The sequence below is a fragment of the Triticum urartu genome, chromosome 4, assembly GCF_003073215.2.
Source record: "Triticum urartu cultivar G1812 chromosome 4, Tu2.1, whole genome shotgun sequence".
NCBI classification, from domain to species: Eukaryota; Viridiplantae; Streptophyta; class Magnoliopsida; order Poales; family Poaceae; genus Triticum; species Triticum urartu.
The window spans coordinates 103,607,977-103,629,570 of record NC_053025.1 but is presented as its reverse complement, the minus strand read 5'-3'; the positions used below and the strand labels follow the sequence as shown (position 1 = coordinate 103,629,570).

Sequence of the window (21,594 nt, the reverse complement as noted above, 5' to 3'; positions counted from 1 at the left end):
GTAAGAACGGTTCTTGCTCAGCCCGTAGCAGCTACATAAAACTTGCAACAACAAAGTAGAGGACGTCTAACTTGTTTTTGCAGGGCATGTTGTGATGTGATATGGTCAAGACATGATGCTAAATTTTATTGTATGAGATGATCATGTTTTGTCACACAATTATCGGCAACTGGCAGGAGCCATATGGTTGTCGCTTTATTGTATGAAATGCAATCGCCATGTAATTGCTTTACTTTATCACTAAGCGGTAGCGATAGTCGTAGAAGCAATAGTTGGCGAGACGACAACGATGCTTCGATGGAGATCAAGGTGTCAAGCCGGTAACGATGGTGATCATGATGGTGCTTTGGAGATGGAGATCAAAGGCACAAGATGATGATGGCCATATCATATCACTTATATTGATTGCATGTGATGTTTATCTTTTATACATCTTATTTTGCTTAGATCGACGGTAGCATTATAAGATGATCTCTCACTAAATTTCAAGGTATAAGTGTTCTCCCTGAGTATGCACTGTTGCGAAAGTTCGTCATGCCGAGACACCACGTGATGATCGGGTGTGATAAGCTCTACATTCACATACAATGGGTGCAAGCTAGTTTTGCACATGTAGAATACTCACCAAGTCTCTAGGATATCTGAATATTCAATATTTCCTGCACAAGTCTCTGGGGCTAATGGGCCTTGATGGGCCCTAGTGGAGAGAGAGGGGCCAGCCACGGCAGGCCGCGCGCCCCCTCCCCTTGAGTCCTAATAGGACAAGGAAAGGGGGGGGCCCTTGACTTTCCCGACTCCCACTCCTTCCTTCCCCCTCCTAGTGGGACTAGGAAAGGGGAGTCCTACTCCCACTAGGAGGAGGACTCCTCCTCTTGGCACGCCCTCCTAGGGCCGGCCAGCCTCCCCCTTGCTCCTTTATATACGGGGGCAGGGGGCACCCCATGGACACACAAGTTGATCATTGGTCTTTTAGCCATGTGCGGTGTCCCCCTCCACCATAATCCACCTCGGTCATATCATAGCGGTGCTTAGGCGAAGCCCTGCGTCACCACGCCGTCGTGCTGATGGAACTCTCCCTCGAAGCTCTACTGGATCGTGAGCTCGTGGGACGTCACCGAGCTGAACGTGTGCAGATCACGGAGGTGTCATACGTTCGGTACTAGGATCGGTCAATCGTGAAGACGTACGACTACATCAACCGTGTTGTCATAACGCTTCTGCTTACGGTCTACGAGGATACATGGACGACACTCTCCCCTCTCGTTGCTATGCATCACCATGATCTTGCGTGTGCGTAGATTTTTTTCAAAATTACTACGTTCCTCAACACCTTCATCAAGGTAACGACACAGAATGCCGCCATCGCCTGCCATCGGCTCGGTTTTCACTGGCAACTATGTCTTCCCGACTCGCAGCTGGAGCAAGATGATGGATCTCGAGATCTGCCCATCTAGCATCAGGCCGACCACCTCCTTCGAAGGAGATGGCCACCACTGCCACGTCCAGGGCTGGAGCCCCTGACGTCCTCGTGTTGCAGGTCTAACCCAGAAGCCGCTTGACTTCGCCGGATCAGCGGAGATGCACGACAGCGTGTGGAGCGGCCCGCTGAAGCCCATCTGGGCCCAGATCAGGCACCCTAGCCGCCGCCGCGGAGATCTCTCCGTCACCGTCTCTAGCACGCCGACCCTGGTCGCCGCGGCCCGCGCCACCTCCCTTGATCCGGCCGGAGTAGAGCGCTGCCACCCAGATCCAATCGCGGGCTGAGGAGGATTGATGCCGCCGCCGCTGCGGCCCACACACTACAAGAAATATGTCAACTTATGACCTTCTGTCAGTGACCCTCGAAGAATTGGTCATAAATTTATGACCATTTTAGACCAATTGGTCAAAAGCTGTTCAGGGGGCTCCAAACCCTAAACCATTGCGACCATTTTGGTCAGAAAGGTCGTAATTTCCTTACACGAAATGGTCACAAAGCAAACAGTGCTAGTCCGCTGCCTTATTTCTAGTTGTTAATGACCAATATAGATGGTCATAGCCTTGTAGATTGTGGTGGGTTGTGATGACTAGGCGCCATCTCATCAGTTTTGCCTATGTGTCATGTCCATGTGGCAGTTTTTGCCCTAGGTTGTGAAGCAACCTATATTTCTATCATTCCCAAAATTCCCAAAAAAATCTCATAAATTCTTTGGGGCATATCTTCATCAAATATATAAAAATCCTTCCTTGCCTAGTTCAAAACTAATTCAACAATATTCATTTTCCTATTCTGTTCACAACAACACTTTATGAAGGAAGTGCTATTTATATATTCTTGATTGCCCTCGGAATTTTTGGGCACTCTTTCCTATCCAAATCATTACCGCATGACAAAATTCAGCTCCATTTGCCTAGCAAATCTTCTTCGGCAAATTTCCAAAGTTTTTGTCCACCTAGAAGCATTGTGAAGGAAGTACCTTTTTTATCTCTAAATGACATGAAATTTATACAGTTCCTTCATATGTCCAAATTATCACCCTCCTCCAAATTGCAGCTCGGTCAAATCATCTATGTGAGCCCAGGTTCAATTTATATTTTATGGCCAAATTGGCACGTTGCAAAGCAAGTGTTATATAGACCCCTCCTATTAACCTCAAACTTTTCGGGCACTCTTCCATACCCAAATCATTGCCACATGATAATATTCAGCTCAATTTTCCTAGTAAATCTTTCTCGGGAAATTTCCAAAGTTTCTACCTCGAGAGAAGCTTTGTGAAGTAAGTACTAGCTAGGCTTACCCAAATGATCTGAAAATTTACCAGCGCATGACCATACCTAAGTAACTTACCTACACCAATTTTGAGCTCATTTCATTCATCCAATCTCTCTCATTAGTTTTCCCAAGTTTCTGTCCATAGAAGAGCATTGTGAAGGAAGTACTACTTTGGCATGTCCAAATGGTATCAATTTTCTACAATGCTTTCCTATGCCCAAATAACCATCCTTCACAAAATTTCAGCTCACTCCATTCATTATTTTGAGCCCAGCCTCAACATTCATATTTTTGTCCAGCGTGGTACTTTGCAAAGCAAGTACCACCTAGGATCCTCCTTTTGAGCTCAAAATTTGTGAAGACATTCTCCTTAGTAGATGATCATCCTCATCCAAAACTCACGCCCATTGGCCATGTACATTTCCCGTACCGCTAATCAAACACTTGGCTGCTAATTCATGTTTGAGCATCGATCGGTCTCCTCGTGAGAATCTTATGTTGTAATTTTCTTCCTAGCACCAACCTGGGGAGTGCCCAACCCACTAGACATGTCTAGGCCACCCAGAACACATGGCAACGCCACGGTCACGCGGTGACCACGCGGCGGGCATGCGAGTTTACGCGCTCTAGAGATGGGGCCCTCGACCACCGCCCAAACCTCGACGTATCGCCACCAAACCATGTTTTTTGATTAAATAGGTACTTATGTACCTAGAAATGATTTTTGGAAAAAATAAATAGCAAACTATGAGGCAGCTGCAGTTCAAATTTGACCCGCTTCCAACTGAATCGGCGGAAATTTGTCTTTTTCACGAGAGGTGGATCAAAACTTTTTACACCCAACCATTTTGTCAATTGTGCATTAAATATGTCCTAGTATTTTAGAAAATTGATTTGGTCCAATTTTGCAACAATTATTTGGTAGTTCCTTCACAAAAAAACCTCCTTTCGGGCACTCGGAAAATGAAAAATGGTTTTTTCGTCCAAAGAAAATGAAAACTTCCTTAGGCAACATTGTTTGCCATTCCAATATGCACCCTTGTGCACAATATGAGATCATTTGAACAAACTATGCCACGAATGTGGCCATAAGATTGATCATTTGGCTTGAAAGCCATGAATCTTCAGAGATGATAGCTCATTTCTGAGAACACTTTTTTAAAATAATTGCCGTATTACAAGTTTGTTATTTTTCTTGGGAACTTGGCCACATATAATGACACAATGCGAAGGTTTCCCAATTTTTTTTTTTGAATTTTTTATGCCCGTTTCAAAATGCGGTCAAAACGGCGGGCTTGACCGTTCCTAGCTAGTGGTTGAATCTTGGAAAATTTTTGGTGTTTTTCTGATTAAATAGGTACTTATGTACCTAGAAATGATTATTGGAAAAAATAAATAGCAAACTATGAGGCAGCTGCAGTTCAAATTTGACCCGCTTCCAACTGAATCGGCGGAAATTTGTATTTTTCACGAGAGGTGGATCAAAACTTTTTACACCCAACCATTTTGTCAATTGTGCATTACATATGTCCTAGTATTTTAGAAAATCGATTTGGTCCAATTTTGCAACAATTATTTGGTAGTTCCTTCACAAAAAAACCTCCTTTTCGGGCACTCGGAAAATGAAAAATGGTTTTTTCGTCCAAAGAAAATGAAAACTTCCTTAGGCAACATTGTTTGCCATTCCAATATGCACCCTTGTGCACAATAGGAGATCATTTGAACAAACTATGCCACGAATGTGGCCATAAGATTGATCATTTGGCTTGAAAGCCATGAATCTTCAGAGATGATAGCTCATTTCTGAGAATACTTTTTTAAAATAATTGCCGTATTACAAGTTTTTTATTTTTCTTGGGAACTTGGCCACATATAATGACACAATGCGAAGGTTTCCCAATTTTTTGATTTTTTTTGAATTTTTTATGCCCGTTTCAAAATGCGGTCAAAACGGCGGGCTTGACCGTTCCTAGCTAGTGGTTGAATCTTGGAAAACTTTTGGTGTTTCTCTGATTGAATAGATACTTATGTACCTAGAAATGATTTTTGGAAAAAATAAATAGCAAACTATGAGGCAGCTGCAGTTCAAATTTGACCCGCTTCCAACTGAATCGGCGGAAATTTGTCTTTTTCACGAGAGGTGGATCAAAACTTTTTACACCCAACCATTTTGTCAATTGTGCATTAAATATGTCCTAGTATTTTAGAAAATAGATTTGGTCCAATTTTGCAACAATTATTTGGTAGTTCCTTCACAAAAAACCTCCTTTCGGGCACTCGGAAAATGAAAAATGGTTTTTTCGTCCAAAGAAAATGAAAACTTCCTTAGGCAACATTGTTTGCCATTCCAATATGCACCCTTGTGCACAATAGGAGATCATTTGAACAAACTATGCCATGAATGTGGCCATAAGATTGATCATTTGGCTTGAAAGCCATGAATCTTCAGAGATGATAGCTCATTTCTGAGAACACTTTTTAAAAATAATTGCCGTATTACAAGTTTATTATTTTTCTTGGGAACTTGGCCACATATAATGACACAATGCGAAGGTTTCCCAATTTTTTGATTTTTTTTGAATTTTTTATGCCCGTTTCAAAATGCGGTCAAAACGGCGGGCTTGACCGTTCCTAGCTAGTGGTTGAATCTTGGGAAACTTTTGGTGTTTCTCTGATTGAATAGATACTTATTTACCTAGAAATGATTTTTGTAAAAAATAAATAGCAAACTATGAGGCAGCTGCAGTTCAAATTTGACCCGCTTCCAACTGAATCGGCGGAAATTTGTCTTTTTCACGAGAGGTGGATCAAAACTTTTTACACCCAACCATTTTGTCAATTGTGCATTAAATATGTCCTAGTATTTTAGAAAATAGATTTGGTCCAATTTTGCAACAATTATTTGGTAGTTCCTTCACAAAAAAACCTCCTTTCGGGCACTCGGAAAATGAAAAATGGTTTTTTCGTCCAAAGAAAATGAAAACTTCCTTAGGCAACATTGTTTGCCATTCCAATATGCACCCTTGTGCACAATAGGAGATCATTTGAACAAACTATGCCACGAATGTGGCCATAAGATTGATCATTTGGCTTGAAAGCCATGAATCTTCAGAGATGATAGCTCATTTCTGAGAACACTTTTTTAAAATAATTGCCGTATTACAAGTTTTTTATTTTTCTTGGGAACTTGGCCACATATAATGACACAATGCGAAGGTTTCCCAATTTTTTGATTTTTTTTGAATTTTTTATGCCCGTTTCAAAATGCGGTCAAAACGGCGGGCTTGACCGTTCCTAGCTAGTGGTTGAATCTTGGAAAAATTTTGGTGTTTCTCTGATTAAATAGATACTTATGTACCTAGAAATGATTATTGGAAAAAATAAATAGCAAACTATGAGGCAGCTGCAGTTCAAATTTGACCCGCTTCCAACTGAATCGGCGGAAATTTGTATTTTTCACGAGAGGTGGATCAAAACTTTTTACACCCAACCATTTTGTCAATTGTGCATTACATATGTCCTAGTATTTTAGAAAATCGATTTGGTCCAATTTTGCAACAATTATTTGGTAGTTCCTTCACAAAAAAACCTCCTTTCGGGCACTCGGAAAATGAAAAATGGTTTTTTCGTCCAAAGAAAATGAAAACTTCCTTAGGCAACATTGTTTGCCATTCCAATATGCACCCTTGTGCACAATAGGAGATCATTTGAACAAACTATGCCACGAATGTGGCCATAAGATTGATCATTTGGCTTGAAAGCCATGAATCTTCAGAGATGATAGCTCATTTCTGAGAACACTTTTTTAAAATAATTGCCGTATTACAAGTTTTTTATTTTTCTTGGGAACTTGGCCACATATAATGACACAATGCGAAGGTTTCCCAATTTTTTGATTTTTTTTGAATTTTTTATGCCCGTTTCAAAATGCGGTCAAAACGGCGGGCTTGACCGTTCCTAGCTAGTGGTTGAATCTTGGAAAACTTTTGGTGTTTCTCTGATTAAATAGGTACTTATGTACCTAGAAATGATTTTTGTAAAAAATAAATAGCGAACTATGAGGCAGCTGCAGTTCAAATTTGACCCGCTTCCAGCTGAATCGGCGGAAATTTGTCTTTTTCACGAGAGGTGGATCAAAACTTTTTACACCCAACCATTTTGTCAATTGTGCATTAAATATGTCCTAGTATTTTAGAAAATTGATTTGGTCCAATTTTGTAACAATTATTTGGTAGTTCCTTCACAAAAAAACCTCCTTTCGGGCACTCGGAAAATTAAAAATGGTTTTTTCGTCCAAAGAAAATGAAAACTTTTGACAACCAATCATTTTGTCAATTGAACATTAAATATGGCCTAATATATTATAAAAATGATCTGGTCCCATTTTGCAACAAATATATGGTAGGTCATTTAAAAAAACTCAATTTACGCACTCAAAAAATAGAAAATGAATTTTTTGACCAATTTAGATGGTGATAACGTCGTACTGTATTCTGATTGGTCCGTGGACGCATCACGCGGATCATGCATCGAATACCGTCGGATGATCGTGGATCCAACGGCAGTCATCAGCCCTTCCACACCATCCCCGAAACCCTACCTCTGCCCTGTTGTAATTTTACATCCACCCCGCCGCCTCCTTTCTTTCCCTCGCTCTCTCCTCCTCCTCTCCCCTTCTAGATCCGCCCACACACCACTCCTCCTCCCTTCCAGATCGCAGCCTCCACCTCCTCCTTTCTAGATCGCCGCCTCCACCTCCCTCCGGCCGAGCTCCCCGCCGTCCATGGCCTTCCCCATGCCCTCCTCCTATCTCCCATCCCCTTCCCTCACCGCGAGCCCTTCTTCCCCGCGAGCCCTCTCTCTCTCCCTCCCGCGACTCCTCTGCTCCACTCAATTCCGGCGAGTTGAGGCGGCTCTCGTCGGCGCGCAGCACACCCCGGGCTCCCCTCACGGAGCTCTTCCCCCTCCCGTCAGATCCGTGTCTCGCACCCTCTTGTGCAAGCCGGCAACATCACCCGTGGCTAGGGTTCCGGCCGCCACTTTAACTTCGTCGGGATCTGCCACATGCGACGACGGCGAGGCCAGAGGTGGCCGGATCTAGCACCGGTAAGCCCCTCCCCTCCTTCTTCGTGCAGCATCTCCTCACCTCACCTCGTCTCATGCTCCTTTTTGTAGATATGCGTTCACCGTGTTCCTGGTCTTCGGCTATGGTGAGGGGCGGGAGCATGCGCCGGAGTTCCCCCCCTCCGGGGGGGGGGGGGGGGGGGGGTGGCCTCCTCCTGCGGGAGGCGGCCGGGAACACTGGGCTTGGATCACGGACGTCGGCATCATCTTCTCCGACTCAGACTAGGGCACCGCTGCTCCCGTCTCCAGTCCCTTGCCATTAGAGCACGGACGCCACTGCTCCCGCCTCCAGTCCTGACAGGTGACAGCCGACGCCCTCATCTCCTCCAGCACTGGTTGTCCCTGTTTCCAGTGCCGATCCTGGCCTCGTGGGTGAGTTCTTGGAGAATCATTGCTTCCCGGTTTCCGCTTATACACTGAATCTCTGAACTTGTTGTCCATGTTATAGTGTGTGCTTGCTTGCACAGCTTTGTACTATCAAAATAGAGTGCGTGCTTGCTTGCTGTCCATTCAACATGGGAATCAGGCGGGTTAGCTTGGTTTATTTGGTTCTGTTGTTGCTTTGGGCTAGTTTGGTACGTATGGGTTCAAATGGGTGCTTAATAGGAACGGACTGGATTGGTCTATGTTGAACAGAAAATCGAACTGGACTGGGGTGGTTTGGTTTGATGCCGTACAAACTGAAATGGTCTGAACCCGGGGGTTCAACCGGCACTGCCGCACCAATCGCAACCCACATGAACAAACTAATCCCAATGCTCAAGTGTTTCTCTGTGTTGAGAGTGGATGTGTTGACGCCCAGGACATGTTAGTACTGTAACCTGTAAGCTGTAACTGATGTAATCCTGACGTAATGAAAATTGCTTTGAGGATCTGTCAATTATACAGAGCTCTCCATGCCCAAGCTGAGAAATTCTTGTTGTCAATCTGTTTGATGCCATCATTTTCTTACCATCATATTATATGTGCCGCTCAACATTCAACCTGCTTTAATCTGTACTAGTATTCAGTTTGTACCTCATCTAGCACACTGCCTAAAATTGCCACTATTCTTTCAATGAAATTAGTAGAATTACCTTGTGATTCCTCTGTTTGCTTCACATTATGGTTTCTCTACTGCTAGTGTCTTACTAGCTTGTTTTGACTCATCGTGTTCCCGCTTGTAGTTGATTTTCCATGTGCCTAAGTATATGGGTAGTAAACGTGCAAGCAAACATTTGAACTCAAACCCATCCATACTATGTACTATACTATACTGAAGAAGTAATGTAGATGAATATATATGCAGTTTTTGAAACCATCCTCTAATCTTTGCTTGTTTTTACAGTTTGGTGCTACAGTTTAAACCATCACCTAATCCGTGCCTTATCTAGAAATTTTGGCATGAAATTAAATCTGGCTGCTTGTTTACATTCAAAGTCCATATATATGATGCTGAAATAAATGAACACCATATATAGAGAACTAGTACTAATTTATGTTCTGAACATGCATGGTTTGAAATGTCTAAATCAAAGTCATCTTGTATTGTTTCTGGTTGATTTTGTTGTGCTGACTGCTCACAAAAAATATATATCTTTCAGACTCGATACATAAAGGACCGCAAGAGATTATATGGCAGGATACTGGACAGTAACCGTGTCAAGTCCTCCATTCAAGCAAAGTCCAAGGATCGGTCTGAGATGGAGTAGTTTGTCCTGCTTGTGCAATGTTCTTTCCAGCATCTCAGCTGTGTACTCTAATTACTGGAGTATTCTGTAGATTCTTTTCAATTAAACTACTCCAGAGATGAGTCTTTTCCATTAACTAAATCTAAATGAAACATTAGATGAAACTTGCCAGAGATTATTTAAATATTGCAGTAACTATTTGACACACATATTGTCATGCATCAGTAGTAGCATTAGTTGAAACTTTTATAGTAGGACTTGCTGTTATAGTGGGACTTATCTCTGTAATTTAGCCAAACTTCATGTCACATGTACTAGTGTGCTAAAACTACTACTTTGTTTTAAACAAGTACTAATGTTTTGGTAGGACAAGAAGTTTCAAATTCTTATGCTGGTTTATGTTCTCTTTTTAGGTTATGAGAAGATATGCTGTTGGAAATAACTTTTGCTGATAATCCTTTGTTTTAAACAAGTACTAATGTTTTGGTAGGACAAGAAGTTTCAAATTCTTATGCTGGTTTATGTTCTCTTTTTAGGTTATGAGAAGATATGCTGCTGGAAATAACTTTTGCTGATAATCCTTTGTTTTAAACAAGTACTAATGTTTTGGTAGGACAAGAAGTTTCAAATTCTTATGCTGGTTTATGTTCTCTTTTTAGGTTATGAGAAGATATGCTGTTGGAAATAACTTTTGCTGATAATCCTTTGTTTTAAACAAGTACTAATGTTTTGGTAGGACAAGAAGTTTCAAATTCTTATGCTGGTTTATGTTCTCTTTTTAGGTTATGAGAAGATATGCTGCTGGAAAGATGCTCTTAGTAAACTGGAAGGGTTGCAACCAAATCCAATTGACAACATGGCAGTGGTCTCTGAATATCTAAGCTAGTGATCATCTTTTCAGCGATTCCTTTTCTGTTTGGCCTTCTCGTAGGTAGTGTACATTAGTTGTCTGTTGGAGTTGTGATGGCAGTATATCTTCTTTGTTGCTTCGCTGTCGTTTGATATAGATGGCATTCTTTTAGTTGCTATTGCTTATGTATAGATAATCTGATGAAGATGTACATATGATATATGATTGTACGGCGAAACAAATATTGCTTTGATAGCAAAATAAAAAAAACTCATATATTTCTCTGTTGTCCAGTCCTATGAATTAGCGGGCTGAAAATATTGATGGGTTGGAAGAGGCTTTGGCCCAAACAATGCTGGACAAAGATGGAACAAAAAAAGTCTCAAAAATAGAAAATGGACCGCAAAAAGGCTGAGGCCCAGAAAATGGAAAAGGCTTAGAAAACAAAAAACGCCATGTTGGGCTAGGCCCATGTAGCTAGCGAAAATTAACTGAAAAAAACATAAAATGGGCTGAATTAATGGGCTCGGCCCATGTAAAACCCCCAATTGGACCGGGCTGATTTTAACCAACGACCTTTTCAATTCGTCGCAATTTTGCCACGTCAGATTGCCACGTCGGATCCGACATGGCCTGGGGAGAGAGCTAGCGACCAAAACAGAAGGTCATAGGATCAACGACCTTTTGTTAAAGGTCGCTATAGTTAGTTTACGACCGCCAGCTTTTGACCTTCTGTTTTTGGTCACAAAAAGGTCGTAAATGGAAATTTGTGACATTTCAGTGACCAATAGTGGTGGTCACAAGTTGACATATTTCTTGTAGTGACAGGCTTAGCCTGTGGTGCCCTCGGCGACGGCGGTAGGAGGTGAGGGTCGCTTGTGGCTACTGGAGGCGGCCGGCGGGGTTGCCCCGGTGCGGCACGACGCTGCCGCACGCGGGGGGGGGGGGGGGGGGGGGGGGGGGGGGGGGGGGGGGGGGGGGCGGGGGGGGGGGGGGGGGGGGGGGGGAGGTGCCAGATCAGCATATCATGTGTGAGTAATTGGCATGCCGCTTGTGTGGGGTGTTTTGTAAAACTCTAAACTCTATTCTCTCCTTATTTAATGGATGAAGCCAATCTTATGCCTCCGTTTCAAAAAAACAAATAGATAATTAATTTCCAAAATCATACTCATTAACCATTGTAGAATCTCAAGTAGTTGGTCACACCCCATAGTTTAATAGTACACTACACCTTCGGTTCCTTGTTTAAGATGATACGAAATCATATGTACTTTGGTAAGAGTTTCCGTTTTCTTGTCATTCCCATCTCTTCAGGGGATTGGTTGCAAGTCCCTGCCAATGCCTGAAAATCTCTCATCTCTTTTGGACATTATTATATATCAAGTGTCGATTAGATAGTGCTTGTTCTTTCTCATGCTCCTAGGTGGCTCCATCATGCACACGTGGGTGTTAGTACTATTTAATTAGCTGAGTCAACATACCGTTTAACAATCACAATTATACAAGAAAAGTTAGCGTGTCAATCTCCAAAATTAGCGTTGCCTGACGGAATCAGTTAATTATTATGTCCGGAATGTGGCGTGGCCAGCTGTACAACTCCCTCTAGACATGTCAGCTATACAGCTGGGGAGCTCTTTTGGTTCCTTTTTGGGATTATCCATGTCATCGTGTCGACTACTTAATGGCAAATGATTAGGAACCTTCGCAACGAAAATAGTTAGATTAAAACAGTTTGATCGAAACGATCAACGGACATGCCGACTGCATGTGTGCCTAATGCATGTTATATTAGTTAGGATGATTCTGATTAAGCTCTTCAATTAGCTCTTGTAGTCATGATTTATCAAAGCTCTCAATCCTTTACCAGCCTAAAACTTGTGTAACACTACATTGATCTTGTGGTAACTTTGGCTGCTTTTTCCTTCAAGGTTCACAACACCTGTTGATATCACCAAAACCTTTCTGGAACCGATTCTAATTCCAAAGCAGCAAGCTAAAGCTACACCCTCAACACATGCCAAGTCAGACTCACAAACTAACCTGTTTTAACTTATGCACTAGTTAAACAATGGTTCATATAATACTAGCGGTTGCGAGTGCGTTATCAATCACACTTTCTTGGAACGGAATTCGTAACCTGAAATGTATTCAAGTCATTGTTAATAGGTCGTTGGCGCCCGAATTTTCAACGTCGGCATCTCACGGGTGAAACTACTTTGACTACAAAATTTAGGGGGGCGTATTTGTGATGTATGACCATATGTTTAATATGGAAAGCTATTGCAATCGGGTGCATCCGCGAAGTGTACGTTTAAGTAGGTGGCACTGTCATACTTGTTGCAGATAGGCTACTTATAGCCAATGAGCTGAAGGTACTTTTTTTGGTGATTTAATTAACTAAAACCCTGAAAATTGAAAAAGACTCGGTCAGCAAAAAATCACTTTGTATATGCAGTAAAAACCGAGATATATTTGTCTCTTCACACTTGCATCTAGGAAGGAATATATATGTGTAGTGCATGTTTTGGTTAGTGGTTGCATCAGATTTCCGCAGTTTGCTACGGATGTGCATTTTGTCCATTGTTGTTGGGGCCTACTTCCCCACTTAGTTATGCTAAGCAGTTTCCCATTCCATTTGCATAAATATGTGCTTGCTTTGCTAAACCAAACAAGGGCTATCAATGTTACATATTTGGGTGGAAGGGTTGATCAGTTTTAGTTATATTCTTAGGGCTAGTTATAGGAACGTCCAAGCAGTAAGCCTTTTAGTTTTTTATGAGTGTTAATTCTGTTTTGCGACAATGAGCGAATTTTATTGACTCAACATGAGGCATCAAGCAGGAGATACATACACAATGGGCACAAACCCAACTTTTGCATAGCTAGGATGCAGACAACCAAAACCAGCGCGCGCACACACACACACAAAAAGAACGCCAGAGAAAAGCCAAGTCATACCAGAACAAAGCTATGCATGAGTGTTAATTCTGCTCTACGCAGCAACACTCTTGTACATTTTCTAATGCTGGTAGCTGGCGCAGCTTCAGTTAAGTTGAGCAAAGTATTGACCATATATATGCTATAAGATGTTCACTCGCAAACAGTTGAGCAAAATATTGACCATTTGTACATGTAAAGACAAGACTGGAAGGACCAGTATTATAGCAACTAATATATTCACAGGTTTGACTTTTTTTTGGTTCTGTAATCTAGTCTCCTAAATGCTTCTATGGTTCATGTTTTCTCCGGTCTCCTGGAAAATCGTTGTAGAACCCATTTTGTGAATATAAACTGTTCACCCTTCTACCTTTTGTTCTGCAAGTACAAATTGAATGTACCAGTGAAGGACAGGACACCGGACACCCCTTGGAGAGCGCATGCGTTTTGCTTAGTTACATGTGTACATCAAACGTACGTAGCAGTTAATAGTGCAGAGCAACATCCCTGCAGGCCACATGGTGATGGTCACATTTACGGCGCAGAGTGCATATGCATGTACCGATCTACTGTTCTCGCTCACCTCAAGATATGCATGTTACTCCATACCACCCATACAAAACGAACAGTGGGCGGCATGGAACGCTTGAATGCATCCCATTTCTGCAGCACATCCCATGCTGCAAAGGTTTGCAGGTTTTGGGCTTCTGCTCTGCAGGATGCAGGCAGCCAACCACCTTCCTTGTGTGTGTGCTAGCTCATTGGCCATTACTACGGCTGCTGTTTTTGTGTATGGCTGTAATGGCTGGGATAGAACGGTTTGCCCTCTTGGGGGTGCACCCAGATGTTGACCATAACAACCTCTCTCAACTTTTTCATCTGGTGTAAATGAGATGCGTACATATGGAGGAATTATTGTACTACATGGAACATAAGATCATAAGAAAAAAGTCCCGTTTGATCTGTGATGTAATATAAATAGGTGTCAGAACAAACGGCATACGTAATTGAAAAGAAGCGTCAAGAACACGTACAACAGGGCAGGGAGTTGTTTAGATAAGATCGTTTGTTAAGAAAGTTGATGATGTCTTTGCGTTGCATATGGAGGAGGGGAGGGGGGAGAATATTGTTAGGGAAGTTAGAGAAGAAGTACAAATATTGCAGCTGGAAGTAATCCGGCCGGGGATAGGTTTGTGTTGGATGGGGGCTGTGAGAGGAGTGGTCTCTGGCGAATAGCCAAACGGGGCAAGTTGGTGGGAGATAGAGATGACATGGACACACGGTAGCTAGCCCTACACACACGCACGAGAGAGAGAGGGAGAAAGAGAGATGTTGAATACTCCATTAGCGGTGTATGTGAGCGTGCATGCATCATTCACAGCCCGCCCCCCGCCCCCCCCCCCCTCTCTTGTCGTGTAAAACTAAACTAAAAGGACCTCTTCCCCAAACCCTAGCCCAATATGCGTGTCATTACCTGCGTGCGTGTGTGTGGGTAAAGCTAACACACACACCATAGCCTTCTCTCTCACTCTACCTCTATATACATACGCGCCTCTGACTTGTGGCCATTAGCTCATTACGGACCAAAAACGCATTAGCTTCCTCTCTCTCAAGCGCAGCTCGGAGCTCTCTCGTCGGCCAGGCTTCGATCCTCCGCCTTTTCTCCGGCCGGCAAAGGCCGATGGCGGCGTCGTCGTCGACGACCAACACGTCGGAAGGCGGCGGGAAGCCAGCGTCCTTGTGCCCGAGAGGCCACTGGCGGCCGGGGGAGGACGAGAAGCTGCGCCAGCTCGTGGAGAAGTACGGCCCCCAGAACTGGAACTCCATAGCCGAGAAGCTCGAGGGCAGATCAGGTGGGTGAAACTGCCGGCCTATCTCGTTGATCGTCGATCTGTTTCCAACAAGAAATGTTTCTTAATTTCCTTTTTCAGATGACGTTGATGCATATAACCTTGATGAGAAATTGACTTTGGTTGATGCGATTTGTGCTCAGGAAGTAGATGATCTACGCACCTTGGTTCAGTTTGCCATACTTTTTTTTTGAGGGGGGTTTGCCATACTAATTTCTGCACGGGCAGCAGGTTGTTTTAGCTGCTTGTGCCATCTACCAAGAAAATCCTTCCTCGAGGGGAATGATATTTGCGCTGGGCTTAGTTTTTGGGTATCTTGAAAATAGAAGATTATTTAGATATAAGTTAATTAAAATTATGCCTCGTTAGTGAGTTTTTGTGTTATACCCAAAAAACAGTAGGATCATATAAGTTGTTCGTTAATGTGCACGATGACGAGTTGAATCTGTTTTGCGGTACCTATATAGTTCTCTTGCTGTGCTTATGGATGTAACTTTTTCTATCTTTCAAGGCGCTTCAATGGAATGATACACAATTCTCCTAATATTTTCGGAAATTTGGAAAGATTAGTGTTACTTTTCTTAGACCAAAGATAAATCTAGTCTGATGGCCATAAAGGCAAACAGGTACGATTAAGTGATCTTTGTCTAATTGATAACATACAAATTTTTAGCAGTTCGGAATTAGTTATATCCCTGAAATACTTGTTCTAGATTGAAGAAGAAATTATGAACACAAGGTTTTATTTGCATGACTACTAGCTTGCAAAATTCATGAACAAGGTGAAATTAGCATGCATGCAACTTTATTCTAAATCTCCTCTTTTAGTTTCACTTAACTAATTTTTTCCCAAAACATATACAGCTGCATAATATTTTTCACAAAAAAGTTACATAGTATGAGGTAAAGGGAAGCAACAACATAACTAAAACCCTGTACAGTTCCTTAATGTAAAAGATGCGGTAGGGTGTGTTCTTACTAGCAACACTGAGACAGCATTATAATTAGATAATCACCAGGCAAAGCACGGTTAGTTTTATGTTTATACATGTGAAAAATCCATGTATATATGGATGCATGTGTCAAGAGTTGATCACCTACACGGCTTAGCCTAATGAGAAGATTTCTTCACTCGTCTCTCTCAGGCATGCATGCAGGTTGATGCAACTAAATCGATTTGTACGCAATAACCTTTATGTGCCCTGACCTACTCTCTTGAGTGCGTTAATTATGTAATTACTCGCCCGATTAATTTGTCCCACAAATCCTACAACATTACAGTGCTATATCAGAATTTCACGTCCTTGCAAAATTGCACTACTTAACCATGAATTCCCCATATTGGCCAAAATAAATAAAAAACTACGAATTCTTCATTCGTCAATGAATTGCACTGAATTATGATTTCTTTCATTATTAATAATTGCTAGAATGTATTTCCCTGACGTGCTAAATTTTCAATTTTATTTCGAATATTTAAAACTAGTTTGTGGTAATTAATTGTAGGCAAGAGCTGCCGTCTCCGGTGGTTCAACCAGCTTGACCCGCGGATCAACAAGCGGCCGTTCACGGAGGAAGAGGAGGAGCGTCTGCTAGCGGCGCACCGAGTCCACGGCAACAAGTGGGCTCTCATCGCCCGCCATTTTCCTGGCCGCACTGACAACGCCGTCAAGAATCACTGGCACGTCGTCAGGGCCCGCCGCAGCCGTGAGCGCTGCAGGCTCCTCGCGAAGGCCGCCTCGTCCACCTTCCCGTCCTACTACAGCGGCGGCGCCCAGCTCGACTTTGCCGGCGCGTCGGCCGGCTCCTTCTGCTTTGGCTTCTCCAAGCCTAGTGGTGGCGGTTTCTTCGGCTCACCGCCGGCTGCGGCGGCAGTGGCGCCTTCTTCTACTCCAGTACTGTTCAATGGCTACGGCGCTTCAGGAAACCAGAGCTTGCTGTCAAGGTACAGTAGCTACCTGGACGGCGGCAAGCAACCGGCGGCGCCGTCTTCTCACTCCATCGCCTTCTCCTCCCCACCTTCAAGAGAAGCACTAGCGTTGGATGGCCGTGGCGGCCCTGACCATCAGCACAGGAAGGATTACCATGTCGACGGCGATGAACCACTGAAAACGAAGGATGCGCCACCGTTCATCGACTTCCTCGGCGTCGGCGTGTCCTCGTGAACCATGGCAATGGAACGATCGATCGCAGGAAGCAGCCGGCTGCAGCCTCCATCAACTTGTCGATCGATCTGTGTTGTTAGAGCATTGCATCGCCGTTAATTGGTAATTAACTGGCTAGATAGGCGCATGCATGCACTGTTTATGGCAGAGATCAAGGAGGGCCTTAATTAGAACTGTGATGATCATGTGTAATGTGTTGAACTGTTGAACATGATCATGTGTTGAACTGTTGATCGATCAAATAAGGTTTGTGGCACATCGTTGGTTTTTTCTGGTTAATAATTTGAATTTGTGTTGTGTGCTAATCGCTGCTTATTAAAGGCCGATTGTTGAGACGCCAATTGTAAAAAAAAAAGTGCTAATCACCATCAGACGTGTAAATTGTGATAAAAAAGGCAACAAGATCCCGTCAAAAAAAAGGCAGCAAGATCACATTCACATGGAATACACATTTTGCAAACTAAAGGGTGAATATCGTCGTCCCGCTAGTCAGAAGTAATTACTAGTAATTGGGAGGGACTATATATGGCTAAATTACCCAAAAAAAGACTATTTATGGCTAAATCGACTTAGAAACAGTTATTTCTAGACAACTACTCATAGCCATAAGATCAAGATTTTCTCATCATATATGTTCATGCATAACTCATGAAAGATCGAGCAGTCATCAACACTGACTTGTAATAAATAGTCACCTTTCTGAAATAACAAAATCGCTTTATGCAGCTTTTGTCCACACATAACAGTGAAAAAATGTTGGCCTGTTTTATATACATGCAAAAACTGCAACATAGAACTTCGATTGTAATTTCCTTTTTGAGTTTGTCAGTGAACAGTTTAAATTCCAGAAATATTATGAAGCACTTTTCATGATATTAAATCTAATTATATCTGCCAAAAAACTAAGAATATATTTTTATTAATAATCCAGTAATATTTTTATATATTAGTAGTCCATGATAAAGAATTTTACTGTCTGGTAGTACATGGACAAATCTACATTGTCGACTGAATGTTAAAGTTACTCTAGAAAGAAAATAGTGTGAAGTCTATTCACATGATGGAACTGCATGAACAACCTGCAAAAAATAGACAAACCATCCAACCGTTGGTTTAACTTATGTAGTGATCGCCTTTATTCCGTTTGTGCACCAACCTGCAAAAAATAGACGAGCATGTTAAATAGACGAGCATGTTAAAGTAAGGTATAAGTACACCAAGCGGTTGTGCAGGGAGTTCAAATCTGAAGCCTTTACTTCTTTGGCAACTAGACTGCAGGTTGTTGCAACTCCATGATATTCTTAAGCCTTAGCATACATAGTAACTGCATGGCTTTTGCAAGCAAAGAGGAAAGCTAGACTTGACAAAATGTGTAAAGATGTCTGCTTCAAATATTCGGCATTGATATGGGGATATAGAAATTGTGATAATGACATAGTATATTTCTATATCCCCATAGCCTACACACATAACCCAACATAGTATATTTGATGAAATATTTTTGCATTGGTTTAACTCTTTTTTTTGTGTGAAAAGGCTAAAGTCATATATATGAAAAATATAGACCCTTACAAAAATAACCGTACAATTTTTTTAATCATCCGAACCCTTGGGGTGCCGAAGTATCCTTTCCTCGTACATCCGCCCACGCGTGTTGTTGTCGCCTCAGAATCTCCATCTCAGCGTAGAAAACTTGTTGAAACCCAAAAGCTTGTATAAGTAGCCGCTAAGAAATCATCAATGTAGACAAGATGATGCCAGTGACCGCGATCTACGTAGCAAATCATCGCCCCGAAGAAGAAAAGCATAATCATTTCCATGCCTTTAGTTGTGTCCCACCCGTTTGATTTGCCATTAGTTTCAAAAAAATCATTGTCATGTCCAAGCCACTTTGCTACTTTTATGGTTTTGCCACTATGTCATGGTTTCGACCGGTCTGCGTCGGTTGACCGTAACCGGCGCTACACTTTGGGCATCGTTTGCCCCCACTTGACCCCTCTAGCTCTGCCAGTGGCGACCGATTCATAGCAAAATTCAAGCACTTGGTCGATGACGTAAGAGAGATTTGAGAAGCACTTGCTGAAGGAAATATGCCCTAGAGGCAATAATAAAGTTGTTATTTATATTTCCTTATGTCATTATAAATTTTAATTATTCATGCTAGAATTGCATTAACCGTAAACTTAGTACATGTGTGAATAAATAGACAAAACAGAGTGTCCCTAGTATGCCTCTAGCTACTTGACTAGCTCGTTAATCAAAGATGGTTAAGTTTCCTAACCATAGACATGTGTTGTTATTTGATGAACGGGATCACATCATTAAAGAATGATGTGATGGACAAGACCCATCCGTTAGCTTAGCATTATGATCGTTTAGTTTTATTGCTATTGCTTTCTTCATGACTTATACATATTCCTCTGACTATGAGATTATGCAACTCCCGAATACCGGAGGAACACCTTGTGTGCCATCGAACGTCACAACGTACAGGGTGATTATAAAGATGCTCTACAGGTGTCTCCGAAGGTGTTTATTGAGTTGGTATAGATCAAGATTAGGATTTGTCACTTCGTGTATCGGAGAGGGATCTCTGGGCCCTCTCGGTAATGCACATGTAACATCATTCAATGCATATCATATTTCTTTGCATTTTGGAGTTTTAAAATATTCAAATAATATTTTTCCACTTGAGAAAAAAAACAAATGAGAGGGGATAAGACGACTTCCTCAAAATATAAAAGAGTGAGAAATTTTATTTTGAATATTATTTGAAGTTTTGGAGTTTATTGGTATTTATTTTATTTGCAAAAAGTGCATTAATTGCATTAGGAAAATATTTTCAAAATTTTCCGTGCTGAAGTTAATGTTCATTAGGCTCTAAATATTGTACAATATTTTATAAATTATTGTGGTGTTTTTGCAAATTAGTTTGAATTTATTTAGGGCCACTTTAGTCTTCGGTTTTTTTAAAAACACGCACTCACCAGCCTGGACCGAAACTGGGTTTGGCCCAGGAGTGCCCCGACTGGCCCAGCTGGCCATTTGGCCCAAGGCCAGCGCCCTCCAGCGCCCCAGCGCTCGACGCCTCCGCGTCGGTCGACCGTCCCGCACGCGCCCTCGCTCACCTCCTCTCGCCGCCGCTGCCAGGCGGGCCCTGCTCGTCAGCTCGTCCCCAACCTCCCGCAGCCCGCGGGATAAACATCCTCGACGCGCCCCCGCAACCGCCGCTCGGCTCCCTCGCGGATGAGGCTTATCCGCAACCCCGTAGCGCTCCTAGCGGCGCCTATATAAAGGCCAGGACCCCCTCTTCCAACCTCGCCTTCCCGCTTCTTCCCACGCCGCCCCTACTGCTTGCTGTCGCCGTTCGCATCTCGCCGGAGCCGCGCCACTCCATCGTCCATTTCGTCGTCTGTGGCACCCCTAGCTCTCCTTCCTTTGTCAATTGGATTCCCGCGACAACGAGCATCTGTTTGACACGTTTTTTTGCTCCTAGGTACCGTCGGAGCCACTGCACTGTCGACGCTGGAGTCGCCGGAGCACCGAGCCCCGCCGTCTTCGCCTCGCCCCGTCCCGACGTCGCTGACGAACGCCGACACCACCTTCGCGATGCCCTCGACGCGCCACACCTCCCCGTATTCTTCCTCGATGCCGAGGACCGCCTTAGCCACTGCCCCGCCATCGCCCGATGTTGCGCCGCTGTCCTCTGCTCGTCGCCGACGTCGCCAGCCGCTGTAAGCCGCCGCACCTCCTCTTGTTAGTTAGATCGAAGATCCACGGCTTAGATTAGATTAGATTAGTTGTTGTTTTTTTAGTCGAACCGGTATGTGGTTAACCGCGGTTTTTATTTTAAAAACTACCGGTCGGTTCCCGTTAAACCGTGCGGTTTTATTTAAACCGAACGTTGGTTTTTCTTTAGTTAGCCGTCGCCGTTGTTTTTCTTATTTAGCGGCCATTCGCCGTATAGCCTCCGCAGCGGACGCTGCTCAGCCACCCGCAATCCGCCACGTGGCCAGGGACATGTTTGCGATAGTTTTCTTCTCTGTTTAGTCCCTATGATTAGCAGATTAGTCCCTGAACTTTGAGTAGCCACAACTTTTTAACCATAGATCCAAACTCGATGAAACCAACGGTAAATTTTTCGTCATGTTTAGATCTATCCAGTGGTATCCTTTCTGCAAAGTTTTGTCAGATTCAAATTTGAATTTATTCAGATTTGAATTTGAACTTCAAATGGCCATATCTC

General features: G+C 43.0%; 1 protein-coding gene across 1 annotated transcript; it reads left to right on the top strand.

Annotated features, from left to right (window-relative positions):
- The first annotated feature begins 14,804 nt into the window (after positions 1-14,804).
- Positions 14,805-17,604, top strand: LOC125550890 (transcription factor MYB52-like). The gene is made up of 2 exons (XM_048714003.1): positions 14,805-15,186; positions 16,690-17,604. Exons 1-2 carry the CDS (start codon positions 15,015-15,017, stop codon positions 17,346-17,348), a joined length of 831 nt encoding a protein of 276 aa, XP_048569960.1. The 5' UTR covers positions 14,805-15,014; the 3' UTR covers positions 17,349-17,604.
- The last annotated feature ends 3,990 nt before the right edge of the window (positions 17,605-21,594 follow it).

Excerpts from the sequence above, each read along its gene's own strand:
- LOC125550890 (XM_048714003.1), top strand. The coding sequence starts at position 15,015 with ATGGCGGCGTCGTCGTCGACGACCAACACGTCGGAAGGCGGCGGGAAG. Across the intron at positions 15,187-16,689 it reads GAAGCTCGAGGGCAGATCAG|GCAAGAGCTGCCGTCTCCGG; the intron begins GTGGGTGAAACT and ends AATTAATTGTAG.